At 48.4% G+C, this 21,691-nt stretch overlaps 1 protein-coding gene and 1 pseudogene across 2 annotated transcripts; one reads left to right on the top strand and one right to left on the bottom strand.

Moving 5' to 3' along the window:
- Nucleotides 1-12,208: 12,208 nt before the first annotated feature.
- Nucleotides 12,209-17,648, top strand: LOC123136550 (DYRK-family kinase pom1). Of its 2 annotated transcripts, none has more exons than XM_044555962.1 (8): nucleotides 12,209-12,616; nucleotides 12,874-13,452; nucleotides 13,869-14,109; nucleotides 14,197-14,476; nucleotides 14,712-14,819; nucleotides 15,088-15,366; nucleotides 16,047-16,190; nucleotides 17,179-17,648. In XM_044555962.1, the coding sequence occupies exons 1-8, from the start codon at nucleotides 12,358-12,360 to the stop codon at nucleotides 17,353-17,355; spliced, it is 2,067 nt and encodes a 688-aa protein (XP_044411897.1). In that variant the 5' UTR covers nucleotides 12,209-12,357; the 3' UTR covers nucleotides 17,356-17,648. The 2 variants fall into 2 exon arrangements, with proteins under 2 accessions (XP_044411897.1, XP_044411891.1); XM_044555956.1 differs by having other exon boundaries at nucleotides 12,210-12,616; nucleotides 13,809-14,109.
- A 413-nt stretch (nucleotides 17,649-18,061) lies between these two features.
- Nucleotides 18,062-20,757, bottom strand: LOC123136568 (CTD nuclear envelope phosphatase 1 homolog; annotated as a pseudogene).
- Between the last annotated feature and the right edge of the window lie 934 nt (nucleotides 20,758-21,691).

Below are 21,691 nucleotides of genomic sequence, written 5' to 3'. Positions count from 1 at the left end.
AGGTTTGCCTGCTGCAGCAAGCTCATCCGCCAGAGAGCGCGTGTGTGCGAAGTAGGTTGCCACGGACTGCGTGCCCTTCTGTGCATTCACTAGTGCGATGCGGATGTTGTTGACCCTCGACAGCGACTGGGACGAGAACATGCTCGCCAAGGCTGCCCAGAGTTCATGTGCATGGAAGATGGAGGTAACCTGCACTAGAACTTCTTTGGTGAGATTGTTCAATAGATAGCCGAGTACCTGCTGATCCTCTCGGATCTAGACAGCGCGAAGGGGATTTGGGATGGTCTCCTCCTTCCCATCTTTGTCCTTGATGACAACTTGTTTGGCCGGCTCCGGGTTCGTTCCATCAACATACCCGAAGAATCCCGCTCCTCTGTTTTGCGGTGTGATTTGGGTGCGCCAGAGGATGAAGTTGGTGCGGGAAAGCTTTTCCGTGACTTGGCCAGAGAGACCAGAGGTTACGGTGGCGGTAGAGGAAGCCATGGCAGCGAGCGTAGGTGGTGGAAGGGATGGAAGCTAGATGTGATGGAAGAGATGGGCTCTGATTACCATGTGCGAGTTGCTGTAACGTCGTACCTTTCCTGGTAGCGACGACTTCATGTTATAGGCAGGGGACGAATCCCTGACAAGGCATACAAAGTTGGAGTACAAGGAAAGAAGATATAGAGATAGAGATGTGGTTGAAAGAAGATAGGCTAAATACTAATAATCTATTCAAACTAACTCTATCTCAAGATATGTGTATTATGTCTACACGTCCTTGTTACAATAATGTGCGCATATATGAGTTTAACAGGCTGGAGATTGGAGTGTTCACATTCAGGTAATAAAGACGGTAAAGTAAACAGACCAAGCTTTGCTCCCCTTTCACTACTATAAAGATAAAGAGGAGGAGAAAGAAGAAACAGCGGAAGCAAGGAACTGCTCGCTCGCTCGCGTCGCCTCCAGGGGGGCGACTCGGGCGCCCCAACCACCGCCGCCCTCAACCTCCTTCCTCCCCTTCTTCCCCCCCTGCCGCCGAAGGAGGCCGGCGAGCAAAGCTCACCCGGCGGACGGCGGACGACGGGCCTTCCTCCTTTCTTCACGAGGGGATCCTCTCGCTGAGATGCATCGGCGTCCCTGGGCGTACAGCATGGAGGCGGAGTTGGCGCGCTCGGGCGGTGGCCCGATGGGATCCCGGCGGCGCTGCGGGGGCTGGCGGTGGCGGATCTGGGGTTTCCCGCCCCAGATCGGTTCTCCTTCGGGTGGTCGGGCTCGGGCGCCGTCCGGCGGCCCTAAGCGATGGTGGGCGCTCGCGTTGGCTATCCTCCTTTGTTGGAAATATGCCCTAGAGGCAATAATAAAAGCATTATTATTATGTTTCCTTGTTCATGATAATTGTCTTTTATTCATGCTATAATTGTATTATCCGGAAATTGTAATACACGTGTGAATACATAGACCAAAATACGTCCCTAGTAAGCCTCTAGTTGACTAGCTCGTTGGTCAACAGATAGTCATGGTTTCCTGACTATGGACATAAGATGTCATTGACAACGGGATCACGTCATTAGGAGAATGACATGATGGACAAGACCCAATCCTAAGCATAGCACAAGATCGTGTAGTTCGTTTTTGTTAGAGTTTTTCCAATGTCAAGTATCTCTTCCTTAGACCATGAGATCGTGTAACTCCCGGATACCGTAGGAGTGCTTTGGGTGTACCAAACGTCACAACGTAACTGGGTGACTATAAAGGTGCACTACAGGTATCTCCGAAAGTGTCTGTTGGGTTGACACGGATCAAGACTGGGATTTGTCACTCCGTATGACGGAGAGGTATCACTGGGCCCACTCGGTAGTGCATCATCATAATGAGCTCAAAGTGACCAAGTGTTTGGTCACGGGATCATGCATTACGGTACGAGTAAAGTGACTTGCCGGTAACGAGACTGAACGAGGTATTGGGATACCGACGATCGAGTCTCGGGCAAGTAACATACCGATTGACAAAGGGAATTGCATACGGGGTTGATTGAATCCTCGACATCGTGGTTCATCCGATGACATCATCGAGGAGCATGTGGGAGCCAACATGGGTATCCAGATCCCGCTGTTGGTTATTGACCGGAGAGCCGTCTCGGTCATGTCTGCGTGTCTCCCGAACCCGTAGGGTCTACACACTTAAGGTTCGGCGACGCTAGGGTTATTAGGAAGACTTGTATGTGATTACCGAATGTTGTTCGGAGTCCCGGATGAGATCCCGGACGTCACGAGGAGTTCCGGAATGGTCCGGAGGTAAAGATTTATATATGGGAAGTTGTCATGCGGACACCGGAAAGTTTCGGGGGCATATCGGTATTGTACCGGGGCCACCGGAGGGGTTCCGGGGGTCCACCGGGAGGGGCCACCCCTCCCGGGGGGCCACATGGGCCGCATGGGGCAGGAGCCAGCCCCTGGAGGGCTGGGCGTGCCCCCCCTTGGGCCCATGCGCCTAGGGTTGGGGGGGAACCCTAGAGGGGGCGCCCCCCTTGCTTGGGGGGCAAGCCCCCTCCCTGGCCGCCGCCCCCCCTCTAGATCTCATCTAGAGGGGCCGGCCCCCTTCCCCTTCCCCTATAAATAGAGGGGTGAGGGGAGGGCTGCAAACCCAAGCCAAGGCGCAGCCCCTCCCCTCCCCAACACCTCTCCTCCTCCGTCACGAGCTTGGCGAAGCCCTGCCGGAGTACTGCTTCTCCACCAACACCACGCCGTCGTGCTGCCGTTGGAGCTGTCTTCCTCAACCTCTCCTTCCTCCTTGCTGGATCAAGACGGAGGAGACGTCGTCCGTTCCGTACGTGTGTTGAACGCGGAGGTGCTGTCCGTTCGACACTTGGTCATCGGTGATTTGAATCACGTCGAGTACGACTCCATCATCACCGTTCCCTCGAACGCTTCCGCACGCGATCTACAAGTGGTATGTAGATGCAAACTCACTCCCTTGACTCGTTGCTTAGATGAACTCATAGATGGATCTTGGTGAAACCGTAGGAAAATTTTTAATTTTCTGCAACGTTCCCCAACAGTGGCATCATGAGCTAGGTCTATGCGTAGTTCTCTATTGCACGAGTAGAACACAATTTTGTTGTGGGCGTAGATCTTGTCAACTTGCTTGCCACTACTAGTCTTATCTTGCTTCAGCGGTATTGTGGGATGAAGCGGCCCGGACCAACCTTACACGTACGCTTACGTGAGACCGGTTCCACCGACTAACATGCACTAGTTGCATAAGGTGGCTGGCGGGTGTCTGTCTCTCCCACTTTAGTTGAAGCAGATTCGATGAAAAGGGTCCTTATGAAGGGTAAATAGAAGTTGACAAAATCACGTTGTGGTTATTCGTAGGTAAGAAAACGTTCTTGCTAGAACCCAATTGCAGCCACGTAAAAGATGCAACAACAATTAGAGGACGTCTAACTTGTTTTTGCAGCAATTGTCATGTGATGTGATATGGCCAGAAGTTGTGATGAATGATGAATGATATATTGTGATGTATGAGATCATGTTCTTGTAATAGGAATCACGACTTGCATGTCGATGAGTATGACAACCGGCAGGAGCCATAGGAGTTGTCTTTATTTTTGTATGACCTGCGTGTCATTGAAGAACGCCATGTAAATTACTTTACTTTGTTGCTAAACGCGTTAGCCATAGAAGTAGAAGTAGTCGTTGGCGTGACAACTTCATGAAGACACGATGATGGAGATCATGATGATGGAGATCATGGTGTCATGCCGGTGACAAGATGATCATGGAGCCCCAAAGATGAAGATCAAAGGAGCTATATGATATTGGCCATATCATGTCACTACTATATAATTGCATGTGATGTTTATTATGTTTATGCATCTTGTTTACTTAGAACGACGGTAGTAAATAAGATGATCCCTTATAATAATTTCAAGAAAGTGTTCCCCCTAACTGTGCACCGTTGCTAAAGTTCGTCGTTTCGAAGCACCACGTGATGATCGGGTGTGATAGATCCTTACGTTCACATACAACGGGTGTAAGACAGATTTACACATGCAGAACACTTAGGGTTAACTTGACGAGCCTAGCATGTACAGACATGGCCTCGGAACACAAGAGACCAAAAGGTCGAACATGAGTCGTATGGAAGATACGATCAACATGGAGATGTTCACCGATGATGACTAGTCCGTCTCACGTGATGATCGGACACGGCCTAGTCGACTCGGATCGTGTAACACTTAGATGACTAGAGGGATGTCTAATCTGAGTGGGAGTTCATTAAAATAATTTGATTAGATGAACTTAATTATCATGAACTTAGTCTAAAACTTTTTGCAAAATATGTCTTGTAGATCAAATGGCCAACGCTCATGTCAACATGAACTTCAACGCGTTCCTAGAGAAAACCAAGCTGAAAGATGATGGCAGCAACTATACGGACTGGGTCCGGAACCTGAGGATCATCCTCATAGCTGCCAAGAAAGCGTATGTCCTTGAAGCACCGTTAGGTGACCCACCTGCTCTCCCAGCACTGCAAGACGATTTGAACGTTTGGCAGACACGTGCTGATGATTACTCCCTCGTTCAGTGCGGCATGCTTTACAGCTTAGAACCGGGGCTCCAAAAGCGTTTTGAGCAACACGGAGCATATGAGATGTTCGAGGAGCTGAAACTAGTTTTCCAAGCTCATGCCCGGGTCGAGAGATATGAAGTCTCCGACAAGTTCTATGGTTGTAAGATGGAGGAAAATAGTTCTGTCAGTGAGCATATACTCAAAATGTCTGGGTTGCACAACCGCCTGTCCCAGCTGGACATTAACCTCCCGGACGAGGCGGTCATTGACAGAATCCTTCAGTCGCTCCCACCAAGCTACAAGAGCTTTGTGATGAACTACAATATGCAGGGGATGGTGAAGACCATTCCTGAAGTATTTTCAATGCTGAAGTCAGCAGAGGTTGAAATCAAGAAAGAACATCAAGTGTTGATGGTCAATAAGACCACTAAGTTCAAGAAGGGCAAGGGTAAGAAGAACTTCAAGAAGGACGGCAAAGATGTTGCCGCGCCCGGTAAGCCAGTTGCCGGGAAGAAGTCAAAGAATGGACCCAAGCCTGAAACTGAGTGCTTTTATTGCAAGGGGAAGGGTCACTGGAAGCGGAACTGCCCCAAATACTTAGCGGACAAGAAGGCCGGCAACACTAAAGGTATATTTGATATACATGTAATTGATGTGTACCTTACCAGTACTCGTAGTAACTCCTGGGTATTTGATACCGGTGCCGTTGCTCACATTTGTAACTCACAGCAGGAGCTGCGGAATAAGCGGAGACTGGCGAAGGACGAGGTGACGATGCGCGTCGGGAATGGTTCCAAGGTCGATGTGATCGCCGTCGGCACGCTACCTCTACATTTACCTACGGGATTAGTTTTAAACCTCAATAATTGTTATTTAGTGCCAAGTTTGAGCATGAACATTGTATCTGGATCTCGTTTAATACGAGATGGCTACTCATTTAAATCCGAGAATAATGGTTGTTCTATTTATATGAGAGATATGTTTTATGGTCATGCCCCGATGGTCAATGGTTTATTCTTGATGAATCTCGAACGTAATGTTACACATATTCATAGCGTGAATACCAAAAGATGTAAAGTTGATAACGATAGTCCCACATACTTGTGGCACTGCCGCCTTGGTCACATTGGTGTCAAGCGCATGAAGAAGCTCCATGCTGATGGACTTTTAGAGTCTCTCGATTATGAATCATTTGACACATGCGAACCATGCCTCATGGGCAAAATGACCAAGACTCCGTTCTCCGGAACAATGGAGCGAGCAACCAACTTGTTGGAAATCATACATACCGATGTGTGCGGTCCAATGAGTGTTGAGGCTCGCGGAGGATATCGTTATGTTCTCACTCTCACTGATGACTTGAGTAGATATGGGTATGTCTACTTGATGAAACACAAGTCTGAGACCTTTGAAAAGTTCAAGGAATTTCAGAATGAAGTAGAGAATCAACGTGACCGAAAGATAAAATTCTTACGATCGGATCGTGGAGGAGAATATTTAAGTCACGAATTTGGTACACACTTAAGAAAATGTGGAATCGTTTCACAACTCACGCCGCCTGGAACACCTCAGCGAAACGGTGTGTCCGAACGTCGTAATCGCACTCTATTGGATATGGTGCGGTCTATGATGTCTCTTACCGATTTACCGCTATCATTTTGGGGATACGCTCTAGAGACAGCTACATTCACTTTAAATAGGGCACCGTCTAAATCCGTTGAGACGACACCGTATGAATTATGGTTTGGGAAGAAACCTAAGCTGTCGTTTCTAAAAGTTTGGGGATGCGATGCTTATGTCAAGAAACTTCAACCTGAAAAGCTCGAACCCAAGTCGGAAAAATGCGTCTTCATAGGATACCCTAAAGAAACCATTGGGTATACCTTCTACTTAAGATCCGAGGGCAAGATCTTTGTTGCCAAGAACGGATCCTTTCTGGAAAAGAGTTTCTCTCGAAAGAACTAAGTGGGAGGAAAGTAGAACTCGATGAAGTACTACCTCTTGAACAGGATAGTAGTGCAGCTCAGGAAAATGTTCCTGTGATGCCTACACCAACTGAAGAGGAAATAATGATGATGATCAAGGTACTTCGGATCAAGTTGCTACTGAACTTCGTAGGTCCACAAGGACACGTTCCGCACCAGAGTGGTACGGCAACCCTGTCCTGGAAATCATGTTGTTGGACAACGGTGAACCTTCGAACTATGAAGAAGCAATGGCGGGCCCAGATTCCAACAAATGGCTAGAAGCCATGAAATCCGAGATAGAATCCATGTATGAAAACAAAGTATGGACTTTGACTGACTTGCCCGATGATCGGCGAGCGATAGAAAACAAATGGATCTTTAAGAAGAAGACGGACGCGGATGGTAATGTCACCATCTATAAAGCTCGACTTGTCGCTAAGGGTTATCGGCAAGTTCAAGGGATTGACTACGATGAGACTTTCTCTCCCGTAGCGAAGCTTAAGTCCGTCCGAATCATGTTAGCAATTGCCGCATACTATGATTATGAGATATGGCAGATGGACGTCAAAACGGCATTCCTTAACGGTTATCTTAAGGAAGAGCTGTATATGATGCAGCCGGAAGGTTTTGTCGATCCTAAGAACGCTAACAAAGTATGCAAGCTCCAGCGATCCATTTATGGGCTGGTGCAAGCATCTCGGAGTTGGAACATTCGCTTTGATGAGATGATCAAAGCGTTTGGGTTTATGCAGACTTATGGAGAAGCCTGCGTTTACAAGAAAGTGAGTGGGAGCTCTGTAGCATTTCTCATATTATATGTAGATGACATACTTTTGATGGGAAATGATATAGAATTCTTGGACAGCATTAAGGCCTACTTGAATAAGTGTTTTTCAATGAAGGACCTTGGAGAAGCTGCATATATATATTAGGCATCAAGATCTATAGGGATAGATCGAGACGCCTCATAGGCCTTTCACAAAGCACATACCTTGATAAGATTTTGAAGAAGTTCAAAATGGATCAGTCCAAGAAAGGGTTCTTGCCTGTACTGCAAGGTGTGAGATTGAGCTCGGCTCAATGCCCGACCACGGCAAAAGATAAAGAAGAGATGAGCGTCATCCCCTATGCCTCAGCCATAGGATCTATTATGTATGCCATGCTGTGTACCAGACCTGATGTAAACCTTGCCGTAAGTTTGGTAGGAAGGTACCAAAGTAATCCCGGCAAGGAACACTGGACAGCGGTCAAGAATATCCTAAAGTACCTGAAAAGGATGAAGGACATGTTTCTCGTTTATGGAGGTGACGAAGAGCTCGTCGTAAAGGGTTACGTCGACGCTAGCTTCGACACAGATCTGGATGACTCTAAGTCACAAACCGGATACGTGTATATGTTGAATGGTGGAGCAGTAAGCTGGTGCAGCTGCAAGCAGAGCGTCGTGGCGGGATCTACATGTGAAGCGGAGTACATGGCAGCCTCGGAGGCAGCGCATGAAGCAATTTGGGTGAAGGAGTTCATCACCGACCTAGGAGTCATACCCAATGCGTCGGGGCCGATCAAACTCTTCTGTGACAACACTGGAGCTATTGCCCTTGCCAAGGAGCCCAGGTTTCACAAGAAGACCAGGCACATCAAGCGTCGTTTCAACTCCATCCGTGAAAATGTTCAAGATGGAGACATAGATATTTGCAAAGTACATACGGATCTGAATGTCGCAGATCCATTGACTAAACCTCTCTCGCGAGCAAAACATGATCAACACCAGAACTCTATGGGTGTTCGATTCATCACAATGTAACTAGATTATTGACTCTAGTGCAAGTGGGAGACTGTTGGAAATATGCCCTAGAGGCAATAATAAAAGCATTATTATTATATTTCCTTGTTCATGATAATTGTCTTTTATTCATGCTATAATTGTATTATCCGGAAATCGTAATACACGTGTGAATACATAGACCAAAATACGTCCCTAGTAAGCCTCTAGTTGACTAGCTCGTTGGTCAACAGATAGTCATGGTTTCCTGACTATGGACATTAGATGTCATTGACAACGGGATCACGTCATTAGGAGAATGACGTGATGGACAAGACCCAATCCTAAGCATAGCACAAGATCGTGTAGTTCGTTTTGCTAGAGCTTTTCCAATGTCAAGTATCTCTTCCTTAGACCATGAGATCGTGTAACTCCCGGATACCGTAGGAGTGCTTTGGGTGTACCAAACGTCACAACGTAACTGGGTGACTATAAAGGTGCACTACAGGTATCTCCGAAAGTGTCTGTTGGGTTGACACGGATCAAGACTGGGATTTGTCACTCCGTATGACGGAGAGGTATCACTGGGCCCACTCGGTAGTGCATCATCATAATGAGCTCAAAGTGACCAAGTGTTTGGTCACGGGATCATGCATTACGGTACGAGTAAAGTGACTTGCCGGTAACGAGACTGAACGAGGTATTGGGATACCGACGATCGAGTCTCGGGCAAGTAACATACCGATTGACAAAGGGAATTGCATACGGGGTTGATTGAATCCTCGACATCGTGGTTCATCCGATGACATCATCGAGGAGCATGTGGGAGCCAACATGGGTATCCAGATCCCGCTGTTGGTTATTGACCGGAGAGCCGTCTCGGTCATGTCTGCGTGTCTCCCGAACCCGTAGGGTCTACACACTTAAGGTTCGGCGACGCTAGGGTTATTAGGAAGACTTGTATGTGATTACCGAATGTTGTTCGGAGTCCCGGATGAGATCCCGGACGTCACGAGGAGTTCCGGAATGGTCCGGAGGTAAAGATTTATATATGGGAAGTTGTCATGCGGACACCGGAAAGTTTCGGGGGCATATCGGTATTGTACCGGGGCCACCGGAGGGGTTTCGGGGGTCCAACGGGAGGGGCCACCCCTCCCGGGGGGGGCACATGGGCCGCATGGGGCAGGAGCCAGCCCCTGGAGGGCTGGGCGCGCCCCCCCTTGGGCCCATGCGCCTAGGGTTTGGGGGGAACCCTAGAGGGGGCGCCCCCCTTGCTTGGGGGGCAAGCCCCCCTCCCTGGCCGCCGCCCCCCCTCTAGATCTCATCTAAAGGGGCCGGCCCCCTTCCCCCTTCCCCTATAAATAGAGGGGTGAGGGGAGGGCTGCAAACCCAAGCCAAGGCGCAACCCCTCCCCTCCCCAACATCTCTCCTCCTCCGTCACGAGCTTGGCGAAGCCCTGCCGGAGTACTGCTTCTCCACCAACACCACGCCGTCGTGCTGCCGTTGGAGCTGTCTTCCTCAACCTCTCCTTCCTCCTTGCTGGATCAAGACGGAGGAGACGTCGTCCGTTCCGTACGTGTGTTGAACGCGGAGGTGCTGTCCGTTCGGCACTTGGTCATCGGTGATTTGAATCACGTCGAGTACGACTCCATCATCACCGTTCCCTCGAACGCTTCCGCACGCGATCTACAAGTGGTATGTAGATGCAAACTCACTCCCTTGACTCGTTGCTTAGATGAACTCATAGATGGATCTTGGTGAAACCGTAGGAAATTTTTTAATTTTCTGCAACGTTCCCCAACATCCTTCACCGATCTGATTGGGGGCGGCCGAAGGCGTTGGCGTGATGCCGGATCCGAGCACGGTGGTGGCGTCGTCCCCTTCAGGGATGACGGTCGGGTGGTGGGTCCTTGTGGCGGCGTCGGTGGCAGCAGATCTTGGGGTCCCGCTCCCGGGGACGTCGCAGGACGCGGCGGCCCGTGCACGAGAGATGAAGTTTCTTCGAACATATCTGAGTGAAAACTTGCTTTTGACTACTGCAAAGGCCAGCGGTGGCGGTGTTGTTTGTGTCGTTCCCTTCTTGAAGGCATCGCCGTGGAGAAGTTCAAGGTCACTCTCTGCTACCTCCTGAGGAAACCCTAAATCAGTTGATCGGATGATAGCGGCGCTCTGGTGTCGTTTTCCCCCTTGGAGGCGTCATTCATGGAGGTACACACGGGCTTGGGGAACAGAGGACGGTTTCTTTGGTGGAGTGGTACTTCATCTTATACATTGATGGCAGCGGATCTTGGCGGCGTGGCGCTGTGGAGATTCGGAGTCCGATGCGCGGATATGAACTCGCACAGGGAGGTGGCGCTGTCTGGCGTCGTGATGGTGTCGACGGCAGTTGGACCGGACAAGGTTGATGCAGCAGTATAACACTGAAGATGGATTGATGGCAGGTGGCTGCGGCGGCCTCATACCCGGCAGGCGTCCTGGTTGAGGAGTGCGCCGGACTGGTAGGTGCCCCATACCCGGCAGGCGTCCTGGTTGGGACCTCAGGTCTTAGATGTTTAGGTTTGGCTGCGATGTCTGTTTGATATTAGGCCCTGGCTATCTGCGCCCCTTCATCAATTGGATAGGTGTAGCGACAGTTGTTGCTTAGACAATGGCTTTAGTCTTGCTGTTATATGTCTTTGTAAGGTCTTTTGAGAATAATTAATAAAGTGGCCGTATGCATCGTCCAGATGCAGATGCAGAGGCCAGGGGTCATCCTTCTTTTCTAAAAAAATAAAAATAAAGAGGAGCATAGATGAGGCCAGTATTTACTGGCGTTATCACCAGACCTTGAAGAGGACATGAACTGCTCGCTGGGACGTTCTTCTTCTTTTATAAATCGCTTTTCCAGCGGTCGTCAATTAAGATCACATCTGTGACTCTCTGTAACTGCAATCATTAAGCGTACAAACAGCACGAACGCAATCCTTTCCTTTTACTTCCTTTATTTAAGCACGTTTCTTTTGTTTTCACCCTACTATACTCCTAGTCAGTCCCCGAACTACCATGACAAGGAAGTCTCCAGTGCGACGTCGTTTTTACTGGACGGTACGCCTAACCAGACGAGACTAAAAAATTGAAGCGCCCGCCATGTTTTTCAGGTGGTAAACAAACAAGTCGCAGAGCTTCACTCATCTCATCCAGCGACCCGTTTTGCACTGTCAACCAGTCCTCTACTGTAGCCTTTTTCTTTCTTCGATCGCACAAAATCCACGCGCCCCACTGCGAGCTAGTAGCCCGTAACGCTCATCTACCAAACCGAAGAGAAACTTCGTGCAATTATGCAGAAGCATCATTCGTTGATCCATTCGGTAACCAGCCAGTGCACGATCGCACGGCCGCTCCGCTCCGGCGTGGTGGTACGATCGCACGGCCCGGCGAGAGCGCAATTATGCTCTCAGCTGCTCGCTAAAGCCGGAGCAGGTGCGGTTCCAACGGTAGGCCCGGGAAAGAAAGGTGCTCTGCTCTGCTGCGAAGGGAAGGCCGGCCTGCCCTACCACGGCAGGCAGATAGATCTGACGTCGTTGCCGCTGGACGCTGGTGCCTGGTAGTAGTACTACCTGGTAGGAGTGGTAGATCGGCCGATCCGCCGTGTCCGTCACGAGCGCCGCGCGCCGCAGAGGATCCGGATCACCCAGCGGGGCGAGAGGGGCGGGGGCGTCCAGCGCAACAGCGACTGACAATAATGACGGCCCCGCTCCCTCCACGTCGGATCGCAGGCCGCGCGCACCAGACCACCCACCGCGGCGCCCATCGACGACAGCGGCACCCGGGCCGACGCCGACATCGACACGCTGGCCCGCGGGCCCCGCCCGTCAGCGGGACGGCCCGCCCCGAGAAGGCGCTGTCGTGTGCGGGCGTGTTGGTTGGATCCCGTGCGGCCCTCGCCCCTGTCCTGCTAGTGCTGTCCAGTCTCTCGGTGCTTTGCTTCGCTCTCGTCGCAGTCGCGTCGCGTGCCGCGCTACCCGCTCGCCTCGCTTCAAATGGTGTTGGTGGCGGCGCGGAGTCAGCGGCGGGCGCACGAGTGATTCACTGGCCATGGCGCGTGGCGCGGAGGAGGCCGTCGGCGTCGTGGGGCTGGGGTTCCCCGCCGACGCCGGCCACGGCCTCGCGCTGCGGCACGGCGTCCACGCGGGGAGGCGCGGGGACGAATCCACCGACTCCGACGACCCCCGCCTCCCGCCGCTGCGGCTCGGCGCCTCCTACTCCGCTTCCGACGGGGCCGGGGCCGCGCTCGCCAGCCCTGCCTCCAGCTCCTCCTCCGACGCCTTCCTCAGCACGACCTCCACGCCTTCAGGTACACTGCGTGCTTGCACGAGACGCAGTCCACTAGTTTTTCCCCAGTGTGCTGAACCCTCCTGGTCCTCGGCGCGCGCGGCCGGCCTCCCGAGAGCGGGGCGTGTGATTGACTGGCTGCCGCTGTGAATCTCGATCTCCGCGCGTCAACGGGAGATGCATGCTTCAAGCTCGCGTGTGTGCTTTTGCTCGAGTTCTGAATTCTGATCCGAATTTTGTCGCTTCTGTTTCGGTTTGGCTGTTTCGCTTGGAGATCAGGGCTGCTGAATCCTTACGGGGTGTGGTCGCCGCCACGCGCGCCGTCGGAGGCGTCGGAGTTCGGCACGGCGCGCGAGTACGACACCACCGACCTCTTCTTCGGCGAGAACTGGCTCTACGACGACCACCTGTTCCACCGCGAGCCGGAGATCAGTGGTAAGAGCGGCGACGGCGACGAGGAGGACAAGTTCATTGTTGACCCCAACGTCGGCGAGATTGGCGACGACCGCAGCCGACGCCACGAGCGCAGCAAGGGCAATGCAGCGGCGTATACGAAACCGCCCTGCAGTTGCTGCCACGGGGAAATGGATCACAAGAATGGTCGGGAGTTTGTGAGGGATTCTTGGTCTGCTGTGTACGGGAGGTATCAGATCATGGACGACCTGACGGAGGTGCTTGATGAGTGCGGTGCAGACGCGCACCAGTTCAGGCGCAATGTGAATGACGATGCCACGCTCAAGGGCGGTCCGTTGGTGGATTCCAGGAGTGGAGATGACCAGGAGTTTGATCTCAGTGCTCTGGAGAAGGAGCTTCAGATGCTCAGTCCGTACTTGTCTGAAGACGCAAATGCTGCTAACAGTAAGTGCTTCTGCCCCCTTTCACATTCCTCAGGATCATTTGTCATGTTTGGCAAAATTCTTTAACAAGCTTGAAACGATTCACTCTGTGATTGGATTGTTTTCTGAAGAGATTATATTTTGTACTAGCACCTGACTGTCGCAATTTTAGAACATTGGTATATGCTTAAATTACGAACCCAGAACGGACTTGAATTATGATGTGATTTTGCTGGTTGATATGATGTAGTTTTTCTGGTTGATCCAGATTCGCGTACCTTTGTAATTCCAAAATTCGTTGTCCTCATATGAAGTGAATTTATTTATTTTTGCTTGTGTACTAGTTGGTTCCATTCTGACTTTATTTATCTCTTTCAGACCATAGGTTTAACCATGACTTCAGAGTAAAAGATGAACTAAATATTGACCTTATAACAGATGACAAAATTGTCGATGACAAGGAATTTCTAAAGGATAGTTACAGCGTGCACCCTTTTCCTGAGATTAGTATTCCTGAAGATATTTATGGGATGGAGGACTTCGGGCCAGCGGATACAAATGTTGAAAATGCTGCTCATAATATCGATGAAGGTCCGAAAACGGAGATTGATCTTGCAAGCTCTATTTTTCATCAAGAATATGAGGAATTTGAGCTGAGGATTTTCCACCGGAAGAACAGGTTCACTATCCAATACCTTTTCTATTTATTTCTGTCAACTAATTATTGGATATACTTGTATGCTCATGTGATAGGATTCTCCTGCAGGACTGGCTTTGAGGAAAACAAAGATTTTCCTATTGTGGTAGATTCAGTTGTTGCCGGAAGATATCGCATCACTGAATATCTTGGTTCCGCTGCATTCAGCAGGGTCGTACAGGCACATGATCTTCGCACGGGGATGGATGTCTGCCTTAAAATAATTAAAAATGACAAGGATTTCTTTGATCAGAGTTTGGATGAGATAAAGCTCCTTAAGTTTGTAAATAAACATGATCCGGCAGATGCACATCATATATTGCGCCTATATGATTTTTTCTACTATCAGGTATTGATATGGGGATACAAACCATTGACTTGCTTTTACACCATACCTTACAATGAAGAGTCAAATTGCTTTCAAAAAAGAAAAAAAAGATCATATTCTTCCAAATCTTAACACTTATGAGCTGTTCTTTTTTATGCAAGATGTGTGCTTCAGTTATTGGCCTGTTAAATATTAATCCCAGCATTCTATTTCATTTTTGACGTCGCATAGTGCTGACAGCTGAAACAATCAACAGGAACATCTTTTCATTGTTACCGAATTGCTACGGGCAAATCTATATGAATTTCAAAAGTATAACCAGGAGTCCAGTGATGAGGTCTACTTTTCATTGCCCAGAATACAGGTATCTGATTATTACTTTTTTTTTTCTGAGAGTACCTCCTGTTCTGCTACCAAAGCACTCTATGTAACCTTATTGTGTATCTTCTGATTTTATTAATGATGTCATCACTTGCAATTAGTAGCACCATATCTATGTTGCGGTTCTTTTGTTCCGCATTTCTCTGTGTGATATTTTTGCGAAGTCTGGAATGTACTTTAAGCATAATTAGTTTATTTCTTGAAAATATAAAAATACCTACTGAAACAGGAGACCTTCCCTTCATTTTCAGGCTATAGCTCGACAGTGCTTAGAAGCTTTGGTGTATTTGCATGATTTAAATATAGTTCACTGTGACCTGAAACCAGAGAACATCCTTATGAAGAGCTACAGCAGATGTGAAGTCAAGGTTATTGATCTTGGAAGCAGTTGCTTCTTGACAGATAACTTAAGCCTATACGTCCAGTCACGTTCTTACCGTGCTCCTGAGATTATTTTGGGTCTTCCATATGACCAGAGGATTGACATTTGGTCTCTTGGATGTATATTCGCTGAACTGTACTCTGGTGAAGTAAGTTTACATGTTGACTTACAAATTTCCATTTCTGTTTGGTTTGCATGACATCTGTGAGACGCATCAACATATATTTTATCTACTACGGTTTAAGCCAATCACAGCCAAATATACACCAGAGTTTATCTACAACTAAATGGATACTTGTCCTCTTCAATCTCGATTTTTTTTGTCCTGTTGGGGCTAGTGTTTGGTGCTTGTTTAACCACTCACTTCATTCCAAGACTGCAAGTCTGCAACATGCTTGAATGCTATAGCTCTTCCGCCCTTCACAAGTTGAGTAGGACTTGTTTTTTGGTCTTAAGTTGAACAGGAGAGTGAATTCAAAAGTGCATGACAGTATATTTCTGCAGAATACTACTCCCTCTGTAAACAAATATAAGACCGTTTAGATCACTACAGAGGGAGTACAATGTAAGCAAAGAAGAACCTTCTAGTAACATTGCACATACAACAGAACTACCTGTTTGATCTGGTATGAACTGAAGATAATGTGTCTAGAATCTTTGGTCAAAACACTAGAAAAATAAAACCAGAGCATTAGCGCACCCTCCAGAGTAAAGTTGAGGAGTTAATGTGATGTCTGGTACTGGTAGAATTACATCTATCTGATCTAATAGCCATGTTCTTCTATTTCTAGAGAAGTAGAGACTGAGGATGATGGCTACATGTTACAGGTGCTCTTTCCTAATGAATCGGTGTCAACAATTCTTGCTCGGATGATTGGAACAATTGGCCCAATTGACACGCAGATGCTTGCGTTGGGACAGGAGACTCCGAAGTACTTTACAGAAGAGTACGACCTTTTCCACAAGAACGAGGTACATGCTTGTTTACATTTTTCGGTTTGTGCCTGTCTTTTCAAATATCATAAGTTCCCATCACACATACTTCCAAGTGTGTTTAAGAAAACCAATATTATTTTGTTACCTTTTTCCAGTCTTTGTTTGATGGCGATGTGCATGACATAATATGAGCCTAATTTAGTTTGCATGCACACTTAAGTTGAAGCAAAATTAGGTGCTGTTTTTCATTGTAATCCTTGGGTTTCTGCATATCATTTGAAAGAAGACCAGTCTCTGTCTTAGGGACCTCTTTGTGTCCCACATGCTTGGCATGGTAAATGCAAATGACAGTATTGTGCACAAGTATGCTGCCATAGAAGATTATTTACAGTGCAGTTTTATTTTAAATTTTGTTGTGCCGCACACTTCAAAAAATATTATGCCCTGTACAACATCTTGAGTTGTGAAGAAATGAAGTCAACAACTGAAATACTTTCCACAAGTAACATTACCAACAAGACACTAGTTGGAAAAACTGTTGCCTTCTGTTACTGGAGGAATTGTGTTTTAGTAGTTGGCCAATGTGTTTTGTGCAAGGGATATGGTTTACAGCTGTTCAAGGGTACCCATGTTGGTTGGTTTTTATTCTTTGGGATCTGGTTCCCTCAGGTACATTGAGTATGCCAATTTGGTGAACGCCATCCCTGTACATAATCTTGAGAAAGAAACTTCTTTGTCATCACTGCAAAGTTCTTTCCATAAGGATTTCAGCTGTTCTATGGCACTTCCACTGGTATCACCACCATAGTTAAAAAAAGGCGTGCCTGTGCTCTAGGTGATACCAAAATGCCTAGCGCTTAATGTGCACATAATTGTGCTTAAGTTTGCGCTTTGGTCAGAAAAGCACAAGGCAGTGGCAGAACGCACAATGAATGCCTAGTGTTTTTTAAACTTTGATCACCACACAAGTGTTACTTAGAACATGGCATTCATTTTTCCAACTCCATTTCTCTTCCTATTCTAGGAGACGGGTCAGCTGGAGTATTTGATACCAGAGAAATCCTCCTTGCGGCGCCACTTGCGATGCTCCGACTCCAAGTTTGTTGATTTCCTGTCCTGCCTGCTGCAAATCAACCCCAGAAAGAGACCAACAGCCAGGGAAGCGTTGCGGCATCGATGGTTTTCACACAAGTATCGTTGAGCTGCCAATCAAAGACCATTCTTCACATGGAGGGGACATTTTCGCAGTTCCTCAGCTCATGAACGACACGTTTTTTTTTCTTCCTTTTGCAACTGGGTTTTTGTTCGTGTGCCTTTTTTTGCCTGGCAATTCTTGGCCTGCTTTGCTAGGTGAATACATACCTGCTCATGCATGTAAATATGAGAAAAGGTTCCTGCCTGTACAGCTGGCGTTTACTCTGATGGAGCTTTTTAAAATACTACCCTGATGTACTTCTAATTCATAATATAGCAAAATCAAGTTTGCTTTAGGCAGTCCTGGGCTCTATCTTTGGCACTGGAAGATTGTTTGGATTGGGGGTATGTGTGTCTTTGGAAGGTTTTGATATTCAGTTCAAAATTGAATTAAATAGCAAAGCTCCAAAAATATATCCCACATCCTCATTTCACCTAATTAATCAAAATGTAAACCCAATGGTTGAGTTCAAGTTTCAATAGGCGCAGGCTTAGTTGCCATGCTACCGATTTCTTTGGCGCGGTGCCGCTAAGCTCCTGAAAGACTGGGCAGAAGCAGGATAACGACTGAACTCAGCTACTCAAGCACACAGGAGAAGGTTTACAGACATATGATGTGAGTTCTGGAATAAATTAGAAGTTACTCTATGTAAAAGCGGAATAAGAGGCATTGTAACTTCAACAAGCGACTTTCGTCAGCAACCAAAAAGAGCTATATACAAGGATAAATTAATCACTGATGTACAACCCTGACCAAGCTTTGCAGACCTTTACTCCCTGGTACACGTAAAACCATCAGGAAGGTTGTCTGAACTTTCAGCAACCAAAAAGTGCTATACAATGATAAATTAAGGTTCATTACAGAAAGAAAAATCTGCCAGAGCTAGGATATTACAGTACATCTTTCTTCTCTGCGGGTAGGGTTACTCCATGTTGAACAATGGCTCGTATGGAAGGACCTAAACGAATATAACTGTACAAGTATACCCCCCAGAGGAACAACAGCTAGCTTTTGAGCTTTCACCTACTAATCCAATTCAGGTTGCAGAGTTGCTGCAAAACTTACATTCCCTGGTCAATTTGTGGGATCCCATTTCTTTGGAACCACTCTGGCATGTGAAACGCGTCATGCAATGCCGGCCTCACATCATTTTGGAGAGAGAGGCGCTTGAGAAGCGGAAATATCACTCTCATAAGCTAAAATGTTTCGAACATAATTGGATCAATAACAGTGGAGAGTTTAAGTTTAGAATCAAAGAACGATTTTATCAACAGTGCCACTTTACCTGATCATCCATGGGCTGTCCAGCTGAAAACGTAAGGCACGGTATCCCATTTAACGGCTGTAGTAGGAAGCTATATGGATTGTTATCGACAAGCACAATTCTACGGAAATCTTTGGACAAACAAGAAAGATCCTTCACATGGTCTCTATATTCCCTGAAATTGGGAGCATGCCAGCATTAGAAAACTGAACCAGCTCAACTAATGCAGCAGAAAGCTTGATAAACAGGAGGACGAACAGACTAGGATCAACAACATACACAAGTTGGCAGGAACATACGGTACAATAATCTGTTTCCATAAAGTGGGCATAAACAAGATAACATCAGGCAAAGGTAGTATATAGAACAAAAAATAATACCATGAATGCTTGTGTTGGCAAACGGTCCAGTGCAAACGTGCCCCATAGATCTGGTTTCAATCTGTTCTACAAGAAAGAAGAAAACTCTACCAACCAGAACTAACCCTTGGTGGCATTTTTCTAAGAAACTGATTCTAAAAGAAGATATGGTTTCAATCGCTTCTGAAAAAAAAAGACATGGTTTCAATCTTGGATATGCACATACTGGTGGTGTACCTCCAATTTGCACAACATGATAATAAAGTTTGATAGAAGTTGTAGATGACACCAAATCAAAAGAAATGCAAAAGTTCCACTAGCATGAATGGAATGCCACCGTGTTATTGTGTACCTTGTACAGGCACTTGTGATATTTAAGTTACTACTTGCAAAGGCCTCCCATTAAAATAAATCGGGGTCGCACTTCAGTATTTCAGCGAGCACGAGAATTATCCTCTATATAAAGTCTGGAACAAAGAGTCCATTATTTACAGCTTATAGAGATGTTAATGACAAACTTACGTAGTAACAGTTGATGGTCTGTAGAGACGGCGACAGAACCTATTGTGAGCATCTATCCTGTCAACCAAAGGCTTTGCATATCCTGGGGGAAGCACAGATCAGTTAGATACAGGGCTCTTGATGGAGAGCAATCTGAATGTTCAACAAGACAAACCTTCCAAACCAGCGGTGAAGAGTATAAGATCGGCAAATTCATTAGTTTTCTGCAAAAACTCTTGTAAGTTGTAAACCAGGACGCTCGAAGACAGTTACATGATTCACCCTCTGTCTGCCTTTGGCATCCTTTTACACCAAGAAATAGAAATTCCCATAAGTATCTTCTTGAGAAAGTGAGAAGTTAACAGCAATATCATAGGAAAAAGGGGGAAAAGATGGCCACATGCTTGCCTTGTCGGATGATATGCACTCCATGTCAAAGCAATGCAGCCCTGCTTCGACCGCGTGGGTTCGCACGGCGGCAGTAAGGCTCGACGACTCGTATGCACAGACTAATGTTTCATCCAAGTCCAACACTACCTGAAGATACACCCCCAAAATGTATGTGTTATGCAGTCAGAAAGGAAGCTCACCGAAGAAGACTTGATATCGAAAACAACAAATAAACAAACATTTGTAGTGTACAGTACCATGCTTCTTAATTAAGATAGACATAGTGCTAATCTGTTAATCATGCCTAAGAAATCATACTCGGAATGAACCTTGCTCGACACTCCTGTCTGCAGATAGCGATCCAGTTCTAGAACCGCAGCTGGTTTAGCTGCAGTTAACCACTAACTCGTATAAACCCCAACCACCACGGTGATCCTTACCATAGCAGACTATATCCTTTCGCGCGGCAACACATGGGTCCGTACCGTGAGCCGCCCAGGCGGCGGAGACAGGGGCGGCAAGTCGTCGGCGGGGGCCTTGGAGGGGAGCTGCACGAAGGTCACCGCGGGGGCGGCAGAGAGGAGGGGGTGGCGGAGGCCGAGGGACCTGAGGAGCTTCGCCAGGGAGGAGGGCGCGCCGCGGATGACCTGGAGAAGGACCTGCAGGAGGAGCCCGAGCCAACCCACCACCGCCCGCCACGCCGCCTGCTCCCGATGCTGCTCCGCCGGCGTCGGAGAGTAGACCTCGGTCGCCGCCGCCATGCCCGCGGTCGCCGGGGACGGGGGATATGAGATAATGCTGGGGTGGAAGCGGAGGCGGAGACCGGGCGGGAGGAGCGAAGTGGAGGGGAGGAAGCAATCATAAGGGCGCGCCGGTCGTCGGTCGTGGGCGAGGAGGAACGGTGAAATTGTGACAGGACGGCCCAGTTCACAAGACAGCCCAGTGATTTTTTTTTGAACCTGACAGCCCAGTAATATTAGTCCACTTGTGTCTAAAATTGTCTCGAAAATATACTTGCTATAAATACAGTAACAGCTATTGGTCCCACAGCCGTCGTGGCCGTGCTGAGGTCGGTTCAAAAGCTCCCGCGGGGGTTGGCTTGTCTATAAATAGTCTACCAGGGTATTGCCCGCAAACCCCAATCCCAGTCCCACCGCTTCGGCCGCCCGCGCCATAGAACCGACCGGGGACGATGGCGAACAGCACGGCCCCGCGGTTCGTAGTCTTCTATGGCGCGAACCCGCAGCCGCAGCCCCTAGTGGTGAAGCTCAAGTGGTCCAACATCTACGAGAGCGAGAGCGAGACGGAGGAGCAGTGCTGCTCCGGCCTCACGGCGGAGACGCCCGTCGACTGGGCCGTGGAGTTCCGCCGCCGCATCGCCGCGAACCTGCAGTGGCTGGTGGAGAAGACCGTGCGGTCCAGCATCTACCGGAGCAGCTACTGGAGGGAGCGGTGCTTCGGCCTCACGGCGAAGACCCTCGTGGACAGGGCCATGGAGCTCGACCACGTCGGCGGCACCTACGGCCGCAACAGGCCGACCCCCTTCCTGTGCCTCGCCCTCAAGATGCTCCAGATGCAGCCCGACAGGGAGACCGTCGTCGGGTTCATCAACAACGAGGAACACAGGTACCTTCGAGCTCTCGGGGCCTTCTACCTGCGCCTCACCGGCACCGGCGCCGACGTCCACCAGTACCTCGAGCCGCTCTCCAACGACCACCGAGAGATCAGGGAAAGGATCAGCGACGAAGAATTCACACTGACAGACGTTGGCTATTTCATTGATGAGCTCCTGACCCAGGACTTATGCTGCGACATCGTCCTCCCCCGC

Source organism: Triticum aestivum, chromosome 1B (genome assembly GCF_018294505.1).
Source record: "Triticum aestivum cultivar Chinese Spring chromosome 1B, IWGSC CS RefSeq v2.1, whole genome shotgun sequence".
Lineage (NCBI taxonomy): Eukaryota > Viridiplantae > Streptophyta > Magnoliopsida > Poales > Poaceae > Triticum > Triticum aestivum.
The sequence above is the reverse complement of the archived record's forward strand: the minus strand, read 5'-3'. Positions and strand labels throughout refer to the sequence as shown.

Bases quoted from the DNA above. Each gene is read 5' to 3' on its own strand.
- LOC123136550 (XM_044555956.1), top strand. From the start codon at position 12,358: ATGGCGCGTGGCGCGGAGGAGGCCGTCGGCGTCGTGGGGCTGGGGTTC. The intron at 13,453-13,808 runs GTAAGTGCTTCT...TATCTCTTTCAG, and splicing joins AGACGCAAATGCTGCTAACA to ACCATAGGTTTAACCATGAC. The intron at 14,820-15,087 runs GTATCTGATTAT...CTTCATTTTCAG, and splicing joins TTTCATTGCCCAGAATACAG to GCTATAGCTCGACAGTGCTT.